Source organism: Cynocephalus volans, chromosome 10, assembly GCF_027409185.1.
Source record: "Cynocephalus volans isolate mCynVol1 chromosome 10, mCynVol1.pri, whole genome shotgun sequence".
NCBI classification, from domain to species: Eukaryota; Metazoa; Chordata; class Mammalia; order Dermoptera; family Cynocephalidae; genus Cynocephalus; species Cynocephalus volans.
Window position 1 is genome coordinate 131,916,927 of NC_084469.1, and position 21,596 is coordinate 131,938,522.

A 21,596-nucleotide genomic window follows, 5' to 3' on the forward strand; every position below is an offset into this window, starting at 1 on the left:
GGCGGGCGGAGGAAGTGAGCGCAGCGGGGAGGAATGCGAGCGGGCGGGGCGTGCCGGCCCGGGGCGCCGGGGACAGCCGGCAGGCGGCCTGGGCGGCGGGCGCGGCGGGCCGGAGCGCGCGCGATGCCTCACTTCACCGTGGTGCCGGTGGACGGGCCGCGGCGCGGCGACTATGACAACCTCGAGGGGCTCAGTTGGGTGGACTACGGGGAGCGCGCCGAGCGAGAGGACTCGGACGGTGAGGGCGCGCCCGGAGGGAGCCTTGGTGGGGCAGGGGGGCCGGCCACGGGGCCCGCGCCCGCACGCACATCCGGACCTTGCGCGCACACGTCGATGCTGCCTCAACATTTCTTCATCTGCGCCGCCGCCACCGACTACCCGTTCCGCGCGCGTAAACACGATTTTCCCTAGCCCCGGGTGCCCGCGACCGGGCCGCGCTCCCCACCCCGGCTCCTCCCCTGCGGGCCGCGGGCGGGGGCTGCAGACGTGGCCGCCTAGGGAGGCCAGCCAGCCGGGCCGCCGGGCTCCGGGATTGAGCCAAGCCCACTTCTCCGGCCCTTCCCAGCTAGGAGCTCAGCCGAAGCCCCGACTCCTGCCCCTTCACCTTCTGTGAACCGCCCCCATCCTCTTCTCACTTCGGTTCCCCATTTGGGATTCAGCGTCCCTGACCCTGAAATTGCCCTCCCTCCCCCTGCACGCCCCCGCACTCTGGCCCGGTAAGAGAGAAGGGTGTACCTGCTTAGGGGGTCTATGGGTAACTGCCGGGAGTGCGCTCGTGTTGACCCCGGTGTAGGGCTTGTCTAGGCATTCTATGTGAATTAACTCGTGTAATCCTCCCAAATTCCCGCATAGGATAGATACAGTTACTAGCATTTAGGAAGGAGAGAAGAGAGGCGTGGAGCGGTTCTGTAACTTGCCTCGGGGGATTCATACCAGGTGTGAGATTACAGGGCCTTAACTCTACCTAGCTGTTAGGGCTGGGCCTGGAAGTGAGCCCCTCCTCCCTCCTCCCAGGTGTCTGTCCCTTTTTCTATCTCCTACCCCAGGAGCCCCCTGGGGCTGTCCTTGACAAGGACCACTCTTAGAGTGGAACACCGCTGAGAGCATGTGTCCTTATATGTAGCAGCTATGCATGAGTGCAAGCGTGTAGCTGAGGGTACCACAGGGTGAAGGCAGGGTCAGGTCAGGGCATTCTCATGGCCACTGTTGCTTGCAGGGTTGTCAGTGATAAGGATGGTGATATGACCGAGGACAAATGTTTGTGATGTCTGTGACCATGATGGAGATAAGTAGGAAACGTGAGTTATTGACATTTGTCAGGTGATGTAATCTTGACCTCTGATCTGTCTGTGATGATGACATGACTGAGGTGTTTGGTGAGTGATAGCTATGTGTGTGTAATCACCTGTCTGCTATGTGTGGAGGTGGCATGGGCTGCTGGACACCATGGACATTTTACAGGCTTCACAGCAATGTGGGTGCCCTCCCTCCTCCTTTCTCCCCATGCCCTTGTCTGCCCCTAGCCTCATTCAAGTGGTCCAAGCAGGAGCCAGTATCCCTCCTCCCCTAGTCCTGGGAGGATCTCTCTCCCCAGAGGCTGGCCTGGGCTGCATTGCTAGGATCAGCTTGGACCAGAGCCCAGCCTCTGGCCCCTCGCAGGGTAACTGGAGGGACCTGGAGCCACATTGGCTGTGTCCTGCCAGATCCCTTCAGGCTAAGCCAGCTCCTCCCACTACCCCCCTTTCTACTCCTCCTCTTACTCCTTTTCACCCAGACCTTGGCTGTGTCTGCAGGATGGGGGACACCCTGCACCCTGGTGAGTGATTGTGATACTTCCTGATGGGGATTGTAAAGGGTCAGAAGGCACAAAAACAGTGAGCCGCAGGTCCATATCCTGGGGCTCCCCAGCTCAAGGCCCATACCTCTGCTCCAAGGGGTGTAGATGGGCCTGCTTATCTAGCCCACCTCAACCTGTGGGCAGAGTGTGGGGAGGTCCTGGAAGGGCACCTCAGGAGATGACTGTGTGCACAGTGATCAGGAGGGTCACCTGTATCCCCACCTGCTACTGGTGCATTCACAGTTGCTTGTGGGAATACACCTGTGTACCTCACCGGCAGCCCCCAGGCCATGCTCAGGTTCACTGGGGGTCTCAGGTAGTGTATGAGCAGCTTTGGCCTGACAGGCATGCCCAGACCTGCCCTGGAATTTTTGGAATATCTGAGGCCTGAACGGGCAGCCTGAAGCTTAGGGCAATACAGACATCCAGCCACTGCATAGACACCCCCCCACACACACATTCCCACAGTCCTATGGGAGCTGTCCCTAAACGAAGCTTTGGGGAACTCCAAGGAGTGCCTGCTGGGTGTCTGGCACCAGACTGTTGCTTTTCTGATGCATCTGGAGATTTGCAGGAGTGGGTGTTATTGTCTGTACTTCATAGAAGAGGAAACCAAGGCAGCACAGGGAGGATTAGCAGGTTTCCCTCAGTCACACAGGGCAAGTACCAGGAATCCAAGCCAGATTGCCAGCTATCTGAATACACAGAGGCATGGGTATGCATACCCTGGCCAAATGGCATATCCTAGACACTTCTCGATGTTAAAGGATCATGCTGCACCCTGGGGTGTACCCAGGCTGGGCCAGGGTCTGGAATAGAAACAGAGACCTGCAGTTCAGCCCCCACCTGGCTCTGAGGGACCTTGGAATCCAGGTCTGGCCCTCCTCACTGATCTTGACTCTGAACCTCTCTCAGCCTTACTCTCCTTGTCCCTAAAAGAGGTAAATGATATCTACTAGAATGTTGCAGTGAGGACTAAAGGCAACTCTTAAAAGGGATCTGAGCCACCCTGGAGCAATAGCTGGAGGGACAAGTGACCAACTGGATCTTGGGGGACCATTCACAGGCATTTTTGAGGGGCTGCTGTGTGCTCAGCTCTACATTTTCTGGATATTAGTGCAGTCTCCTCAGAGAGACAAGGCAACAACGGTGGGGCAGGCCTACTTTCACAAAAGCATCAGAAGAAATATGCAACAAAAGCTCCTCCCCAAAGGATTGTTACTCTCGGGAAGATAAAAAACTGTGCATATGGCCAGCTGCACCCCCCCCCCCAAAAAAAACCATGCAGAGGAAGGGAGCAAGGACTCTGAGATGAGACCAGTGGTGACTGCATCGAGGGAGTAAGTTTAGCTTGGAGATTCCTGGCAGTCAAGGAAGAAAGGAAGTAAGATGAGCCTTATAGCTGCCATTTTCTGACAAAATGAAGCATAAATAAAAAGATTTATTCAGGGGAGAGACACTTTTGTCACAAAAATCCAGGAGTAATTTTCAGAGGCTTCTCACTGAAGGGCCATCAATGAAAGGGTTTTCAGATTTTTCTTCAGACTCCTTATCCTGATCCTGAACAAGCATCAACGGCACAACAAATGCCATAGGGTGTCTGAGCAGCTACGTGACCACATGACTCAGTGGGCTGACTTGACTTCTGGCTGCCTTTGTCCACCCACCTACATGGAATCAGCAAAGGTGGGACTGAGCTGCTTGGCTCAAGTACTTAGCTAGTCCAGCTTTCTGGGTGAGGCACATGTACTGCTTTCACATGCTGTGGGAAGGAGTTCTGACTTTGCCCTGGAAATTGTCATGGGCACACTTGACCTGTCAGTCTCCTTGGGTAATGAAGAATCCACAGTGCAGCACCCGCTGAGTGGTTGTTGGCTCAGACAGGCAAGTTAAACCTCACGCTAATAGCATGAGGATGTATCAGATAGAGGAGGAGGTATCCGTCAGCATTCTCAGCTGCATACAAGAGAAATGAATTGTCTTCAACAGAAAAGGTTGGTGGTCATGGCCAGTATGTGGCCCAATCACACCACTAGTCTGGATTGGTGATGATACTTCTGTTGCCATCTCCAACACCGGACGCCATGCCAGACCTTCTACTCTCAAATCTGCACACTGCTGCCATCCAACACCAAAGTGGCTTCTTTGAACCAAGATATCTGCTTCCCCTTTGCTGTGAGGCCTTGAGCCAGTGCCTCAGCTGCCAGGCGGGGCGGGGGGGGGGGGGGGGAATGTGGAAGCATCTAAAAAGGAGTACCTGGCATCTTCCGCCGGCTTGGTGGAAAGCTGGGAATGGCATCTACCGAGACCCACAAGGGACAAAAGTTTTAAAACAGGGAAGAGTGTGAATGATGGGTAGCCAGAAAAAAGCAGTCAAGCCTTGGGAGTTGAGGTAGGCTTATGAAAAAGAAGCATTCTGCGAGGTTTGATCGGAGCTGAGACACTGTGTCACCGGCCTGGAGGGTGGGTGCAAGCTGAAGTCCACTTGCACCTGGTCTAGGGCACGTAGCGGAGATCTAGGGGCAAAGAGGTACACGCGCGGCCTCTGCCGGCAGTCCCCGCTCCCATTCTTCGTTCGTCCCTACTCAGTCCAACACCCACCCGGCCTAACTTTTGCAAGTGACCCTAGATGGTTCCTCGCGCAACCTCTCAGGTCTCGGCCTGTCTCGCCTCCCAGCATGCCCCGCGCTGCCCTCCATGATTCCCCGGCGCGGTTCTGGGGTAGCTGGCAGACCACATGGCGGCCGAAGGCGCTCTGCGTGACTTTATCTATATGGAAGACAGTACCCTGGCGGCCCTTGAGGACACGGATCCCTTGGCGCCCTGCACACCGGGTACTCCAGATGGCCCGCGAAAGTGGGAGTTGGGGGAGGTCTGAGGGAGGGCCGGGACCGGGCCACGCCCCCCAGCAGGCTCCGCCCCTCGGTGTTCACACGTACTCGTGCTGGTGCGCTGGAGACCTCACCCAGGTGTCCTCTGCTATAGGGAATGATGCGCTGGGTTTTGGTCACTGGCTTCTCCCTAGTTATCTCCCTTCTAAGGAGATTGGCAGGGTGTGATGGTGAAAACCAAATCCCAGCCTGGTAACACTGCAGCCTCCAAAGTGCTCCACAGAGATGATGTTTGATAGCTGACTGGGGACGGGCACAGGCGGTTAGATCAGGATGCAGCACCCAACTGTCCCTTTCTCTCCACAGGACATGGCAACCACAGAGAGAGCAGCCCTTTCCTTTGCCCCCTGGAGGCTTCCAGAGGAAGTGACTACTATGACAGGAACCTGGCACTGTTTGAGGTAGGTAGCTGAGGAGCCATTCTGGGCCACGGGTGTGGCAGGGAGGTGGGCAGGCAGGGGCCTGTCAGGACCCAAGCTTCAGCTAAGTAGGCAGCCTAGACGGTTGTGCCTCCCATGTCTCGGCTCTTCCTCCTGTCTCCCCTAGTCTGCTTTGCTCCCTTGGAAGCCAGGCTGCAGTTCCCTTGGCTCTTTGAACTGAAACTGCTTTCCCAGAGGCCACTCACAACCCCACTCCCATTGCCGTCTCCAGGGCTATTCACCTTTGCCTTCCTTGCAGCCCCTCAGCAAGGTGACCACCCCCTCAGGATTTCCTCTGTTCCCTCCATTTCTAGGACTTCTCCCAGTACATGGTTTTTCTCTTTTCTGGGGACTCTTCTTTGTCCTTCCTGTTTGGCTCTTCCAACTGTCCCCCTCAGTTCACTGAGGCCTGGTTCCTCCCACTGGATCTGCCCCCTCTCTCCACATCTGCAGCCACAGTGGACACCTCTCTGGAAAGATTCCCAAATTCGTGCCTCTGAACTTGAATTCTGTCCTTTTCAGACTTAGGCTGAGAAGTGAGATTTGAATTTAAGACATGGTTTAGGCTCCTAAACTCTGACCCACACATTCAACTACTCTTCTTTTTTTTTTTTCTAAGAAGATGACCGGTAAGGGGATCTCAACCCTTGCCTTGGTGTTGTCAGCACCACACTCACCCAGTGAGCTAACCGGCCATCCCTATATGGGATCTGAACCTGTGGCCTTGGTATTATCAGCACCACTCTCCCGAGTGAGCAATGGGCCGGCCCACGTTCAACCACTCTTGACTGAATTATGTAGGCTCCTCAATCTCCACATGCCCCAAAGGGCCTACATCTTCACTCTTCACTCCAAACCAACTTCGCCCTGTGTGTAGGGGCAGAAGAGAGCTGACAGACAGGGAAAGGCTAAATGTGGGCAAGGGGCAGGTGGAGTGAGGTGCTGAGAAGCCTGCAGGGGCAGGGAAAGCCTAGACCCTGGTGGAGATTGGGGAGCCTGAGCCCCGGAATGACTCCTGACTTGGGAAAACAGCAAGGTTCTGCAGTAAGGGCCTTGGCCCCACCTGAGGATGAGCTGGGGGGCCAGGATCCTCCCTTGGCAATTAAGGTGGGTTACTTGTAGGGACTGGACTCTGGAGGAAGACCATCCAGGAAGATTAGGGTTTGGGCATACAGGAGAGACTTCACTTGTCCCAGATATCACTCTTTTGCTTTCTTTGGTTCCCCGAGGTGACTAGGGTGGCTTTTTTTGTGGGAGTTGGGGGTGGATCTGAGTCCTGGAGGCCTAGTCATAGCTAGCAGGATGAAATGTGTCATTTGCCTGCCTGCCAGCCGTGTCCTGCCCTACCCCGCCCTCTCCCCTCTAAGGTAGGTGATTTTCACAAATGGGCTGGCAGTGACAGCAGCCAAGGTGGGGCAGAGAGAAGCAGCTGCTCAGCTGGGCCTTTGAGTGTCGTTTTCTGGGGTGTGGCGCCCACACCTGCCTAGTTGGCTGGCTTGGGCTTCCCCGGGCAAGAGCTGGGATCAGGCCCAGGCCTGCCTCAGGGCTTGGTGTGGGGCCAGGAGACAGGCTTCTGGCTACATACAATTAGCCTGGTGCTGGCCTGGCTCATTGCCATCTTGCCCTGTGGCTCTGTTTGCAGGAAGAACTGGACATCCGCCCAAAGGTGTCATCTCTTCTGGGCAAACTCGTCAGCTACACCAACCTCACCCAGGGCGCCAAGGAGCATGAAGAGGCTGAGAGTGGAGAGGGCTCCCACCGGAGAGCAGCCAAGGTGAGCTGGTCAGGGGCGGCAGAGGGGCAACATCTGGGAAGGTGGACATACTGCCATGGAATTGGCCATTTTCCAACTTGGTGGTGAGCACTCAGGGGAAGTGGGTGCCAGATGTGGTGAGCACAGAGGATGGGCTCAAGGAGACTTCAAGAGATGGGCTAATGAGGAGCTCCTCAGAGGAGCAGAGGACCAGGGAGGCTCTCTGAAATGACAGAGTGACAGTTGCCTTTACTCAGCCTTCACTGTGTGTGAGGCACCATGCTAAGCAATGGTCCTGGGTTCTCACATGTCAGCCTCACAACAAAGCTGTGCTTTTATCATCCCCATTTTTCAGATGAAGAAGCTGAGTATCAGGGGCATTAAATTACCTGCCTAAGGTGACTCAGATAGCTGAAATCAGTGTGTAACTGCCAGGAGACAGATTTGTGGATTTACCATGAGATACGTAACTAGGAAGAATGCCAGATCTCTGGCTTTGCATTAGGGTGGAGAAGGGTGTTGCCTTTGGAGCCAGGAACCTGGTTGTCCCTTGGAGGCTCTACAACCTAGAGCAAGTGACAAACCCTCCTGCCCTTCACTGTGTTGGCCAAGGCTCCGCTGGCAGACCCCTCCAACAGCCCGTGGACTCCTTGAGTGCCAGGATAGGGGGACATGTATGTGTGATGGGAGCCTGACACTGTCTCATTGGGTGTCCCTGTCCCTCTCTTGGTTCCATCGCCTGGTCTCTGTCCAGGCCTCTGGTCCTTCAGCCCACCTCTCTCTTCAGGATAACTTCCACATCTTTGCTTAGCTGTGTGATGGGGCTCAGTTTAACTGAGGGCTGAGGATTTTTTCTACATATTCGGTTTGGAGGCACAGGACTCTCCCTCTCTACGTACTGACTCCCTGAGGTTTGGGAAACAGCTGTATTTTGGAAGGAGCTGGGTCTGGCATTGGCTGTAGTGTTTTTCTTAGAGGTCAGCAAAAGCAGAAGGAGCTCCTGGTTGGGATAAGCTGGATCTCCAGCCTCAGACCTGCTGTGAGATTTGGCCCTTGCTGGGGTGGGCCCAGAAGATAGTGTAGACCAAGCTGAAGCACACCCCTCGCCTTGCCCTTCTGGGAGGCAAACCAGCCCACACTTCAGAGAGGGTAACTGATACTTTGAGGTTGCACAGACCCAACCCCCACCCTGTCCAGCTGGTTGTGATTTTCCTGGCATGTTCTGTACTGCATATAGCGGAGAACCCTGACTGTCTCTGGATATCCCTATACAGCCCAGTGGGGCGTGAGAGTAGGAGAGTCATAGAGTCTCAGCTTCTGAAAGTATTCCCCAAAGAGGGTGGTAGGATCCTTAGATAAGAGCCTTGTCCCTGTCCCTTCAGGCCAAACCAGGGAGCTGGTGGCTGGGCCTCTAAGAAAGGCTAGTGCGCATCTCAACAGGAGTGTAGGAAGAAATCCTGGGATGGTGAAGGTCCATGGTCCCTTGGCCTAATGGGGAGCCAGTGAGGATGCTGGTATCCAGCCTTGGCTTAACTACCAAGGCCACAGGGTAAGGATGTGAGAGGGTGGCTGAGCATGGAGGAAGGAGGAGCCTGGTCAAGTCTACAAGGAGTCAGTAGGAAGCTAGGGAGTTTGGGCCTCTGAGTTGTGGTCCTCACACATGGCAGTGTTTTTTGTTTGTTTGTTTGTTTGTTTTTTAAGATGACCGGTAAGGGGATCTTAACCCTTGACTTGGTGTTATCAGCAGCATGCTGTCCCAAGCAAGCCACAGGGCGGCCCCCACATGGCAGTTCTGAGCAGGGGCCTCAGAAAAGGAAGGCTTGCTTGAAGCAGCAAGGGTGGGCCTCCAAACAGACCATGCCAAGACCCAAAGGCAGCCTCTCCCTGGCAAGTACTTCAGCTCCGGCCTGGTGACCTTCTGAGGCTGCCAAGGGTTATTTGGGGATGCAGAAAGCATTTCCGGCCCTGTCCTTTCCCATACCGCCCTTTTCTTAGAGTGACTCAGCTTAGGATAGCGGGGGACTGGGAGTCCTTGCTGCCACTATCCAGTGGGTGAGATCTTTTGAGAAGGGCTCAAACAGAGCCCAGATGAGTTGTATCTGTCACCTGACAGTTTGAAGAACCATTTATTCTTTCCCAGGCCCTTCTGAGGTCCTTTAAAGTGCACACAGATCCTGCCCCAGACCTGGACCCTTCAGGGCAGCAGGAAGATTTGCTGGGGTTCGAGGGGAAGCACTCAGGGCCCCCTGCCCTGGGCTGCACTCATGGGAGAATCAGTTCTTTAAGATGCCAGTGCTGCTTCTGTGCTCTCAGCCTCTGCCCTGGCCTCCTGGCTGGCCCTTACTCTGCCCTTATGTAGCTGAGAAATCCTCTCCGGATATACACATTAGTCCATCCTCACCTGCCCTAAATCCTGAGTCTCTACTCTCTCTCCAGAATTTTCCCAACAAAATGTCCTGGGACTTCTAAGACACCATGCACTGGGTTCAGGAGCACTTTTGGGTGCCTGGCAGGGCCTGCTGATGATAAACCAGTAAACAAGCCAAGTCTACCCCATTATGGTCATAAGACATAGGAGTAAACAGTCAGTTACCATGACCTGTAGTGAGCACTGTAACAAGGGGCCATCAGATGCTGAGGGGATGCAAGAGGGAGTACCAGCCCCATTTAAGGCAACCTGGGGAAACTTTCTAGGAGAGGTAATAGTTAAACCTCCTGAAGATTTCACTAAAGAGTTCGGCAGGTTTTGAGGCAGGTCTGACCCTCCTAGGCAGAGCCCAGCACATGCCCACATTCAGAGAATCCAAGGGACCCATATGGTCAGGGGCTAGAACTGACAAGGGAGGTGATGGGGCATGTCTGGTGGCCCAAGCCAATTCTGGACTACGCACTGGATTACAGAATAACACAGAGGGTTTTCAGCATAGCTGATGAAATTGGATTTGGTTTTCAGAGAACTGCTCTGGCAGCAGAGTGGGCTGGAGTATGGAGAGGTTGACAGGCACAGGAGGGCACCACCTAGATACCCCAAATGCGTTGCCCTAAGGTCAAGGGACTAAGGCTGGGACAAGGCAGACTGATCTCAGGGCAGCAAGGAGGCAGACTGGGCAGGACTTGGTGTCACCTGGGCTGGAGTCAGAGCTGGGGAGTGGGGGTGTTGGAGAGAGGGAGGGCCAGAGACAGCTTCTTAGACTCTGACTTGAGTAACTTGGGGTCTGCTGGGTGAGAAGGTGGGGATTTGAGACAGACCCCTCTTTCCAGAAGTTTAAAAGAAGAGAGAAAGGGAAGGAGACAGTATGTTGAGGGGGAATTAAGTTTCAAAAGCTCACACATGGGGTTTTAAAAAGAATCAGGTTTTACAGCTTCCCAGTCTGAACTGTCTTCCTACATGAAAGTGAATAGAGACAATCCTAGCTGTCACCCTCACCTGTTTGTGAAATCTGGCCCTTGTGTGGTTGGCCTAGGAGAGAAGGTAGCTGATACCTTGAAGTTGCACAGACCCGACCCCCACCCTGTCCAGCTGGTTGTGATTTTGTTGGCATGTTCTGGACTGCACTTAGCGGAGAACCATGATTGTCTCTGGCTATTTCTGTCCAGCCCTGCGGGGTAGGGGTGGGGGTCTCATCGTCTGAGAGTGTTGCCCACAGTGGGTAGTAGAATCATTAGGTAAGAACCTTGTCCCTGTCCCTTCAGGCCAAGCCAGTCTCATACTCCCCAGGATCCCACTGGGGGTGGAGGAGGTGCTGGGTGACTAAGGCTGGCCCTCCATGGTGCACGTGGGCTCCTCTGATGCCATGTGCACCCCCTCCCCTCCTGCCCACATAGGCGCCCAGCATGGGCACCCTTATGGGGGTGTACCTGCCCTGCCTGCAGAATATCTTTGGGGTTATCCTCTTCCTACGACTGACCTGGATGGTGGGCACGGCTGGTGTGCTACAGGCCCTCCTCATCGTGCTTATCTGCTGCTGTTGTGTGAGTATCTCAGTGGGGGCAGGACTGGGCATGGGCCGTGGCTGCCCCATGGAGCCCAGCCAGCTGAGCTGCTCACCCAGACCCTCCTTCCCACAGACCCTACTGACGGCCATCTCCATGAGCGCCATCGCCACCAACGGCGTGGTTCCAGGTGGGTGAGCGCCACCCCAGGCTTGGCAAGGGGAACAGGGCCCAGAATTTGCCTTGACCTGTCTGGGAACCCCCATTACCACCCCTAGCCCCCAAGCACTTCTCTGGTGGGGTCCTAAGTCCCTGACTCCAGGACAGAGCCACCACTTGACAGAGTTTGAGACTGTTGTGTTTTATTCTCCATTGTAGGTAATAACCTAATATATTTTTCTACCAGTGTGTTCTACTTTTTCACTATTGTAAACCTTATTGTCATGAACAGCCTTGATCATGATTCTCTGTTCACACCTGTGGCAGTTCCCTTAGGAGAGGGTCCTAGATATGGGATTACAGCATGAAAGGGATTGACCTTTTTTTAAGATTCTTGATCCCTGTTCCCAAATTTTCATCAGAGAAGTTTTATGAGCAGCAGATACAACCAGCAACATGGGATCACTCTTGTCCCCTGCACCTCGCTGGGCCCCCCCCAAAATCTGGACAAGACACAGTCCTTGCTCTGGTCTAGAGGGGTCTGACTAACAAAGGCACAGGCTTCAGGAGGGGTGAGGTGTGCTGAGATAGGACACACGCAGCCAGAGGAGGCTGTGCGGACTGAGGAGTCAGCTGGAGGACAGTGGGCTGCTCAGCCACTGCTGTGGCCCCAAAGCTGCTGCAGCAAAGTAGTCATTTCACTGGCCTGTGCTAGGCATTACAGTCAGATGGGAATGGGGTCCAAGCCCAGCCTGGCCACTTACTAACCATGCAGCCTTGGGCAAGTCTCCAGCCCTTCTGCTCATTCTTAAACATGAGAAGCAGCCCTTGTTCCTCTGGTGGTTGTGACGGCTTGTCATGGGGGGAGACTCCCTTGAAAGAGAACCAACTCTCACCTGTATACGCTTTCTCTGCTGTAGCTGGGGGCTCCTATTTCATGATCTCCCGTTCACTGGGTCCAGAATTTGGAGGCGCTGTGGGCCTGTGCTTCTACCTGGGAACAACATTTGCAGCGGCCATGTACATCCTGGGGGCCATTGAGATCTTGCTGGTGAGTCAGGCTGAGCCCTGGCCAACTCCCGTCATGTCCAAACAGTCCCTTTGGACTCTAAGCAGAAGGCCTAGGTTGTTTATGCTCCGCTCACCTCTGGCCAGGGTCTGGGGATTATAATGTGGGAGGCCTCCTCAAGAGAGGAAGATCTTTGCTCAAGCCAGTCTCCCTTTTACCTTTGTGCTGGCTTGGGCTAGGCAGGGAAGGGGCCTGGATGCCCTCACCTTGGCTTCAGATGTTCCATCTACCTGGGCACCATTTCAGCCATGGCAGGTGGTCTGTGAATGGCTGCATTTAGCTCAGTAACAGATCTTGGTACAGAGACTGTACCAATGCCACCGAGACTGCCTTCTGGGCTTGTGTGGGCTCTGGCCAGCTCTGTCTCCCCCAAAGCTCTGTGCCAGAGCCCTTCAGATCCAGCTTCTCCTTGTCCCTAAGTCAGGGTGAGCAGCAATGGGGCCCTGTGTGGAGGTCGGTGAGCACCATGGGTGCTCACTCAGACTCAGCTTCCCGTTCCTCAATGAACTGCCCCAGCCAGTGGGAGAAGAGGTGGAGAGGCTGTGGGGAGCACAGGGTAACAGGTGCCCACCCCTGGGACCCAGAGAGTAGGAGATATTTAGAGGGACTGCCTGGCTATTTCCATCTCCAGGTCCTCTACCTGCAGCATGGACCTTGCACCTGGATCTTCTGATTTTTTACTCTTTTCTGTGCTTTTTATTTCTCATATTCCTTCTGCATTTATTTGGAATTCTTCTGCAAGGAAAATTTGTTCCTTCTCCCATTTATTTATTTATTCAATCATGTAATTATATCAGCCTGGACTTCTAGATATTTATTTTATTCTCTAGGTTGTAATCCAGTACTATCATTATTTATTTTGTTGCTCCAGCTGTTCCACTTCGGCTATTCAGCTATTCAGATTGGCACCTGTGTCTGAATCCTTTTTTGTTTGTTTATTTTTAAATAACAGGTTTATTAAGATACAATTCACATACCATACAATTCACTGCCCATTGAAAGTGTACAATTCAATGGTTTTTGGTATATTCACAGAGTTGTGCAACCATCACCACAATTGATTTTAGAACATTTTCATCACCCGCCAAAAAACCCCATTATCTGTCACTCTCCATTCCCCCCAGCCCTAGTCAACCACTAATCTGCTTTCTGTCTCTATGGATTTGCCTATTCTGAACATTGTATATAAATGGAATCATACAATAGGTGGTTTTTTGTGACTGGTCTCTTTCAGATACACTTAAAAATATATATACTAGGACTGGCCAGTTAGCTCAGTTGGTTAGGTTAGAGCATGGTGCTGATAACACGAAGGGTCAAGCTTTCAACCCCTGTACCAGCCAACCCCTGCAAAAGTAAAGAATACCAAAGTGAGAGGTTTCACTCTGAAAATAGAATGATTGAATCCTCTTTATCTGTCATATTTCAGACCTACATTGCCCCACCGGCTGCCATTTTTTACCCATCAGGCGCTCATGAAACATCAAGCGCCACCTTGAACAATATGCGGGTGTACGGAACCATTTTTCTGACCTTCATGACCCTAGTGGTGTTTGTTGGTGTCAAGTATGTGAACAAATTTGCCTCACTCTTCCTGGCCTGTGTGATCATTTCCATCCTCTCCATCTACGCTGGGGGCATCAAGTCTATTTTTGACCCTCCCGTGTTTCCGTAAGTAACCTGAGAATTTGTTCAGGCATTGCAGTGACATTCTTCCCAAATAGACAGCCTTTGATGCCCTGGGTCCCAGAGACTGCAGGGTAGGAACAGGCTGGGACCTCCAGCTGAGCAGATGCTGATGCTTCCATCCCCTCCAGGGTATGCATGCTGGGCAACAGGACCCTGTCTCGGGACCAGTTTGACATCTGTGCCAAGACAGTCGTGGTGGACAACGAGACGGTGGCCACCCAGCTATGGAGTTTCTTCTGCCACAGTCCCAACCTTACCACTGACTCCTGCGACCCCTACTTCCTGCTCAACAATGTGACTGAGATCCCTGGCATCCCCGGGGCAGCTGCCGGCGTGCTCCAGGGTGGGTCCTCCCCGCCATCCTCCTGCTCCTGAAGCCCACAGGCTGAGCGGGAGAGCAGAGCACAGAGCTGTCCTTGTGTGGCCAGCTCAGGAATGGGGGCAGGTCTGGCTCCCTTCCCGGCCCAGCAGTGTCCTCTCAGCCTGGCTCCTGGCAGCTGAGTTTCGGGTGAGCGGAGCTTGTTTGGCCAGTGTCCCAGTCCTGCAGCAGCTCCTCTCCTGCAGGCCACCAGCCTCTGACACTGCCTGGGGATGTTCCCAGGAACCATAAAGGGCTTCTTTCTGTCTGGGAGGTAGGCAGTGGTAGGCTCTGGCTGATGGTGGTTCAGCCACATTTGTCTGTCAAAAAAGTGGACAGCTTTTTTGGGCAGCTCCTTCCCTGCAGCTAGAATAGCCCTGTGGCTGATTCCTGCCGTGGAGAATTATGTGGGGCTGTGGTGGTAATGCTGCTGCCCCCGCAGAGAACCTGTGGAGCACCTACCTGGAGAAGGGTGAGGTCGTAGAGAAACGTGGGCTGCCCTCCACAGACGCCCTCGGCCTGAAGGAGAGCCTGCCCCTGTACGTGGTGGCTGATATCGCCACATCCTTCACTGTGCTGGTCGGCATCTTTTTCCCATCCGTAACAGGTGAGCCCCCCTTGTCCACCCACCCAGACCTGCCCCCAATCCCAGGGAGCCCCTGAGAGAGTCTCATCTGTTTTTGGAGGCATCATGGCTGGCTCAAACCGCTCTGGGGACCTCCGTGACGCCCAGAAGTCCATACCAGTAGGGACCATTCTGGCCATCGTTACAACCTCCCTTGTGTGTATCCTTTCCCAGGCCTGGGACAGGTGGGGAAGGGACTGCAGGCACTTGCCACGAACAGGACTCCACTCACGCATGCACATGGACCTTATCTCCTTGCACACACGCACTCTCTTGAGGGGCATGCATGTGCCCAGCACAAAACCCTTGGCTTAGGTGTCCCAGCTGAGCCTGCTGGCTGGGGCGAGGGTGAGGGCACGTGGTCCTGTGTGGGGAGTGAGCTGGGACAGCAGTGTGATGGAAGTCTGGCTTTCCTTGACGCAGCCTCAGACTTCAGCAGCGTGGTTCTCTTTGGTGCCTGCATCGAGGGTGTGGTACTCCGGGACAAGTGAGTGAGCTGGGCCCCTCCCTGTAGCAATGGTTCAGCATCTGCCTGCCCTCACACCAGCCCCCCAACACGTGTCTCACACATGTCCTCAGGCTGCTGGCAGCCAGTGGTGGTCTGGGCCACCAGGTGGGTCAGGCACTCCAGGAGAGGATGGTGACACCAGGATCAGGGTTTGACCAAGGGGGAAGATAGTGACTGGCAGACTAGCCTTCTCCACTGAGGGGCTGGAGCTCTGCCCACCATAACCATTCTTCCTAACCCCTGACATCCCTTACTATGGGCGGCCCCACCCAGTGTTTTGGAGCTTCTTGCATGGAACACAGCCTGAGCCCATCCCTGCAGGTATGGTGACGGCGTCAGCAGGAACCTGGTGGTGGGCACCCTGGCCTGGCCTTCACCCTGGGTCATCGTCGTCGGCTCCTTCTTCTCAACCTGTGGCGCAGGCCTCCAGAGCCTCACTGGGGCACCACGCCTGTTGCAGGCCATTGCCAAGGACAACATCATCCCCTTCCTCAGGGTGAGCCCTTTTGCACTCCCCCGTAGCATGGCTGCTCCTGGCTCCTCACCCAGGCTGAGGAGAGAGATGGGGAATACAGATGCAGCATGTCCTGCCCACAGTGGCCCCAGGGCCATGCAGCAGTCCGTGAGGAGCTACTGAGAGCTGTCCTGGCCCAGGCCCTGCCCTGCTGTTGGCTGCTTGGATCAGAATCCTGTCTATGGCTCATCCAAAACAGAGACACCTGGAGAGTGGAGTTATGGGAACTCATGACACTTATAGAGATAGGCATGGGTGTGGCCTGAGCCCTAGAGGAGGATCCTGGGGCAAGGTGTGAAATGGGGGTGATAGGACCAGCTTCTTCTCTGGTACACACAGGTATTTGGCCATGGGAAGGCAAATGGTGAGCCCACGTGGGCACTACTCCTGACCGCACTCATCGCGGAGCTGGGCATCCTCATCGCCTCCCTCGACATGGTGGCCCCCATTTTGTCCATGTGAGCTGAGGGCTGGGCAGGGCAGGGGACTGGTCTTGGGAAAGGCTCCCTGAACCCCAGAACCTCCCTGTGGCCCTTCTGGTGTTGAGGGTGCAGCTGGGAGTTGTGCCAGGCAGTGTGGGGAAATGTTGCCTGGCAGGGCTCAGCCTATCCCTGCCTTCAGGAGCGAGCCTGGCACCTGTGCAGAAGCTGTAAAGAGACTAAGAGGCCACACACCCCTCTGTGGGATACCTCAGAGCAGGCAGCCAGCAGATCTCTGCCTCTGGACAGGGCAAGCACCCAGTCCCTCACACTTTAATGAAGCCACCACTGCCCGTCAATTTGCTTTTAAAATCATTTGCTCTTAAAAGTTCTGGAATCAGCCGGGGAAATGAGTGTGCCAGAGCCTCACAGGCAGTGGTCAGCATGTGGTGATTCCTGGGGGTCCCAGAGGCAGTGCTTGCTTGCTTGCTGTGTTCCCCTCTGCCTGTGTTGGGGTCTTCACACATCCTGCCCTATGGCTGATACTCCTTCTTGCTTATTCAGTTAGAAAGGGCCTACCCTTCACTGCCACACTCAGCCTATAGACCTGACAGGGTCCCTGTGCCACCAGCAGCCTCCATGCCAACCACAGCCAGGCCTGCCAGAGTCAGTGCTCTCTTGTACCCCCCCCAGCATACCCCAGCCCTCACATAAGTGCACACCTGAAGCTGCCCTTGCCACAGTCATCTTGGGTGGTGACCCCTCTTACTCAAGCCAGAGGATATATCTCTAATTCTTCATGTGGCTCTTGCTGGCAGCCCCAATGGGACCATTTCCCCCTCATGGGAGACCCTGCCCCCAGCATGCCCTCTCCTGTGAGTCCTCCTGCCTTCTTGTCTGTCCTTCCTCTTCTTCCAGCTGTGGGTGGAGGTTGGGGCTCCCTCCCCTCGGCCCTCCATTCCTGGCTGCCTTCCCAGGAGGGCTCACAATGCCAGCCTTGCCCACATCCCAGTTCCCACACTCACCGCAGCATCTCAAGTGTCTCTAATTCGGTACATTGAAATGGTCCTTGTCATCTTCTCTCAACCTGCTCCTCCTGTCCACATGCATAACAGCCCCTCATCCAACTGGTTGCCTAGGCCAGAGACCTGAATATCGTGCAGCCATCTCCAGACACTCAGCATGCCCCACCTTTCATTGGCTCCATCTTTTTCCTATTCTACGCTCACTGTTCTCCAGCCTGCATGCCTTTCCCACCTCCTTTGTGACCTTTCTCTGAGGACACCTTCCCTGCAGTGGTCCCATCTGCCTCAGGCTGTGGGAGTAGGTGTTATGAGGCTGAGAAGACCTGGCTGACCCAAGCAGGGCAGGGCCATGGCATGTCCCAATGTCTGGTCCAGGCCCACCCTGGCATCAGGTACCTCGCTGCCAAGGAGGCCACTCTGTGCCACCACCCTCCTGTGCTGCAGGTTCTTTCTGATGTGTTACCTGTTTGTGAACCTGGCCTGTGCTGTGCAGACGCTCCTGAGGACCCCCAACTGGCGGCCCCGGTTCAAGTACTATCACTGGTGAGTGCCAGCTGGACCCCTGAGCCAAGTCCTATGACACAAGAGATAATGGGGAGGCTAGGAGCCCCATTCTGGATGAGGTCAGAGTTTCCTGGGCAGTAGTTGCTCCTGATGAAACACCTTGGGGAGGGAGATTGGGGGTCTGTGGGACTTGACCACTTTCTCTTACCCAGCTTCTGACCTGAGACCTGCCAGGGCTGTGGCTAGGGGCCTTACTAGTCTTGCCCTGATTCTGCCCTCTCCCCACTCTCTGGCCCAGGGCACTGTCTTTCCTGGGCATGAGCCTCTGTCTGGCGCTCATGTTTGTCTCCTCCTGGTACTATGCTCTGGTGGCCATGCTCATTGCAGGCATGATCTACAAGTACATCGAGTACCAAGGGTAAGTGAAAGCTGCTGCCTGGCCTTTGTCAACAACCTGTACTGCAGGCACTGAGGGTGTCTGGCCGAGCAAGTGGGGAGGTCTGTATGTTGGGATGGAGGGAGCTGGGCCATCCTCTGCTAGCCACCATTTGTGCAAGATTGGGGAGCTGTGGCCCCACGCCCAATCTCCCTCCATCCCACATTCACGTTGACAGAAATCCCTGGGTGGGATCAGGGGCTCACCAGCTTGTGGTGTCATCTGCAGGGCTGAGAAGGAGTGGGGTGACGGGATCCGAGGCCTGTCCCTGAGTGCCGCTCGCTATGCGCTGTTGCGGCTAGAAGAGGGGCCTCCTCACACCAAGAACTGGCGGTGAGTTTATGCCCAGAATGGCAGGGGCCTTCTCAAGGATCTCAAGGGGTGCTATGAGGGTGGAGGGGCAAGAGGTGCTGGACCCCCTTCCTAGTCCAGGTTTCCCATCTGGGGGTTGACAGGGACACCCTCTACTTGTTGAGCTAAGCTGTTTAAGCCATGCTACCCAAACCTGTTTTGTCGGGGCCCATGATCCGAGAAGGGAAGAAGAGGAGAGGCTCCATAGAAACGTCTGGCCCTGGTCTCAGGCTGCCTCCCCATCTGCCACCACAGGCCTCAGCTCTTGGTGCTGCTGAAGCTAGATGAGGACCTTCACGTGAAGTACCCACGGCTGCTCACCTTTGCGTCCCAGCTCAAGGCTGGCAAGGGCCTGACAATCGTTGGTTCTGTCATCCAGGGCAGCTTCTTGGAGAGCTATGGCGAGGCCCAGGCTGCTGAGCAGGTGCCTGCTGCAGGGGGTAGGGACTGAGTCAGGCCAGAGGTGTCTGGGCTGCAGCTGGCACACAGGGGAGGGGACCAATCCTGGCTAGCCTGGCCAGACAGATGAAACAGCACTGCTGCCACCTGAGAGCTGGAACAAGGGAAGTGTACCTGTCTTGAAAACATGGCCTCTGGGTGGGCAGCTTGCCCTCATGCCCTTCCCCACCTCCAAGTACTAAAATAGTCTAGGGGCCTTGGGAGGGAACCCAGCAGAGGGGAAGATGGTCGCCTTGCCTTCTGATGCTGGTGTGTTCCCCCAGACAATCAAGAACATGATGGAGATTGAGAAAGTGAAAGGCTTCTGCCAGGTAGTTGTAGCCAGCAAGGTGCGTGAGGGGCTGGCCCACCTCATCCAGTCTTGCGGCCTGGGCGGCATGAGACATAACACCGTGGTGCTGGGTTGGCCCTATGGCTGGCGACAGAGCGAGGACCCACGTGCCTGGAAGACTTTTATTGGTGTGTAAGGGGCTGGTGTCTGGAGTGGGCCAGGTGGGCCAGGGGTCAAGTGAGGAGGCAGAGGCCAGAGGGCTGAAGGCTGGTGGTCACCAGTGCCCCTCCTCCCCAGACACTGTGCGCTGTACTACAGCCGCCCACCTGGCCCTGCTTGTGCCCAAGAACATTGCCTTCTATCCCAGCAACCACGAGCGCTACTTGGAGGGCCACATCGACGTGTGGTGGATTGTGCATGACGGCGGCATGCTCATGCTTTTGCCCTTCCTGCTGCGCCAGCATAAGGTGGGCCAGGCGGTAGGCACAGGCGCGAGGGCTAGGCCGTAGGAGGAGTGGGTGTGATCGAAGCACCCACCTGCTCCATTGCCACAGGTTTGGAGGAAGTGCCGGATGCGCATTTTCACAGTGGCCCAGATGGATGACAACAGCATCCAGATGAAGAAGGATCTGGCCATCTTCTTGTACCACCTACGCCTCGAGGCAGAGGTGGAGGTGGTGGAAATGGTGAGCTTCCCGCCCAACCTGGCCCTATGGATACTATGCCCCATGCAGCCCGGTCCTCACAGCCTCCCCTCTCCCCAGCATAACAGCGACATTTCTGCATATACCTACGAGCGGACACTGATGATGGAGCAGCGCTCCCAGATGCTGCGGCAGATGAGGCTGACCAAGACGGAGCGGGAGCGGGAAGTCAGTGGCCTTCTCAGTTCAGGCCTCGGGCGGGTGGCAGGGTCAGGCCTTTGGAAACAACATCAGGTGGGGCCATCCAAATGACACCCCAGCCCCACACAGGCCAGTGCCCATTTCCCTGAGGCAGGGTGGTTGCCTTAGGCCAGCCAGGGCCCCCTTTTCCCATGGCCGTGAGGTGACCTCCTCTGATTGTTCTCAGGCCCAACTGGTCAAGGACCGGCACTCGGCCCTGCGGCTGGAGAGCCTGTACTCTGACGAGGAGGATGAGTCTGCAGCAGGGGCTGATAAGATCCAGATGACGTGGACCCGGGACAAGTACATGACTGAGCCCTGGGACCCCAGCCATGCCCCTGACAACTTCCGGGAGCTGGTGCATATTAAGCCGTGAGTGGAGCAAACACAGATCCAGCCACACTGGGATTTAGGGGTAGAGGTGTGGTAGGGGTGCACAAACTGTGTGGGTGGGCCAGGGACAGAGCCTCCTCCAGGATGGCTCACCGTGACCTGTGATAAGCTGCATTACCTACAGGGACCAATCCAATGTGCGGCGCATGCACACTGCTGTGAAGCTCAATGAGGTCATTGTCACACGCTCCCACGATGCCCGCCTGGTCCTACTGAACATGCCCGGCCCACCCAAGAACAGCGAAGGTGATGAAAACTGTATCCCTTTATGGAGAGGCAAGCAAGGGGAAGGTGGACAACATGCGAGGTCAGGCCAGGAGCTCCTCTTCCTGTGTGCCCCTGGGTGGGGATGGCCAAGGTTGCCCCAGCTCTGATTTATGGGGCAAACTACCCTGCTTGCCCCTTGGTTCTGGTGCTGCCTCCTTGACCTGATGCCCTGCAGACATGGAGTTCCTCGAGGTGCTGACTGAGGGCCTGGAGCGGGTACTATTGGTGCGTGGTGGCGGCCGTGAAGTCATCACAATCTACTCCTGATCCAAGTGTAGACTTGTGGCCTGGAGTAGAAGTGTCCATAGTAACAGCCCCCTCCCAGCACCTACCTGCCAGCTCTGCTTTGCCCAGCCCTGCCCTGGACCCAGCTTTTCTAGGTCTCCTTGGAAACCAGGCCTGGGCCTAGCAATGGAGATGGATCTGAGGTCCTGTGGGACCCTGGGAGGTTTGGGGACTTTGCTAACCATCTAGCACCCCAGTGGCCCTGCCCTGTCTGGAGAAGACTGGTTGGGACTGACATGGGGTTTGAAGTCAGCCAGCCCAGCCCAGTCCAGGAGCACTATTTATTGCATATTTATTGTTTGGATGTCATCATCAGAGAAGAGGGGAGGGGGTCTGGCCCAGCTTGCCTGCAGGAAGACCTGGCTCTGGCTACTGTGGGCAGGGACCCCCACCAAGCCAAGCCAAGCCAAATGGAGCTGGCCAAGCTGAGGCCTGACTTTTTTCAATAAAACATTGTGTACTTCTGGGCCTCCTGCTGCCCCGGCTCTGTTTCCCCTGGCGCTAAGGGAAGAGGCGGAACTGAACTCAGGCCCAGAGCTGGCTCCCT

At 55.5% G+C, this 21,596-nt stretch overlaps 1 protein-coding gene across 3 annotated transcripts; it reads left to right on the forward strand.

The window, feature by feature from the left end:
• The first annotated feature begins 69 nt into the window (after window positions 1-69).
• Window positions 70-21,517, forward strand: SLC12A4 (solute carrier family 12 member 4). Of its 3 annotated transcripts, none has more exons than XM_063109116.1 (24): window positions 70-238; window positions 5,035-5,129; window positions 6,790-6,921; window positions 10,726-10,872; window positions 10,969-11,023; window positions 11,913-12,043; window positions 13,491-13,732; window positions 13,879-14,093; window positions 14,551-14,715; window positions 14,795-14,893; window positions 15,163-15,220; window positions 15,563-15,737; window positions 16,095-16,213; window positions 17,644-17,742; window positions 18,002-18,121; window positions 18,368-18,472; window positions 18,746-18,914; window positions 19,213-19,408; window positions 19,518-19,687; window positions 19,775-19,906; window positions 19,985-20,158; window positions 20,292-20,476; window positions 20,622-20,755; window positions 20,940-21,517. In XM_063109116.1, exons 1-24 carry the CDS (start codon window positions 124-126, stop codon window positions 21,029-21,031), a joined length of 3,324 nt encoding a protein of 1,107 aa, XP_062965186.1. In that variant the 5' UTR covers window positions 70-123; the 3' UTR covers window positions 21,032-21,517. The 3 variants fall into 3 exon arrangements, with proteins under 3 accessions (XP_062965186.1, XP_062965187.1, XP_062965188.1); XM_063109117.1 differs by having other exon boundaries at window positions 19,985-20,092; XM_063109118.1 differs by lacking the exon at window positions 14,795-14,893 and having other exon boundaries at window positions 15,157-15,220.
• Window positions 21,518-21,596: the final 79 nt, after the last annotated feature.

Coding starts and splice junctions, on each gene's coding strand:
- SLC12A4 (XM_063109116.1), top strand. CDS start 124: ATGCCTCACTTCACCGTGGTGCCGGTGGACGGGCCGCGGCGCGGCGAC. Junction 14,716..14,794: donor CTTTTTCCCATCCGTAACAG/GTGAGCCCCCCT, acceptor CTGTTTTTGGAG/GCATCATGGCTGGCTCAAAC. Junction 18,915..19,212: donor AGGCCCAGGCTGCTGAGCAG/GTGCCTGCTGCA, acceptor GTGTTCCCCCAG/ACAATCAAGAACATGATGGA.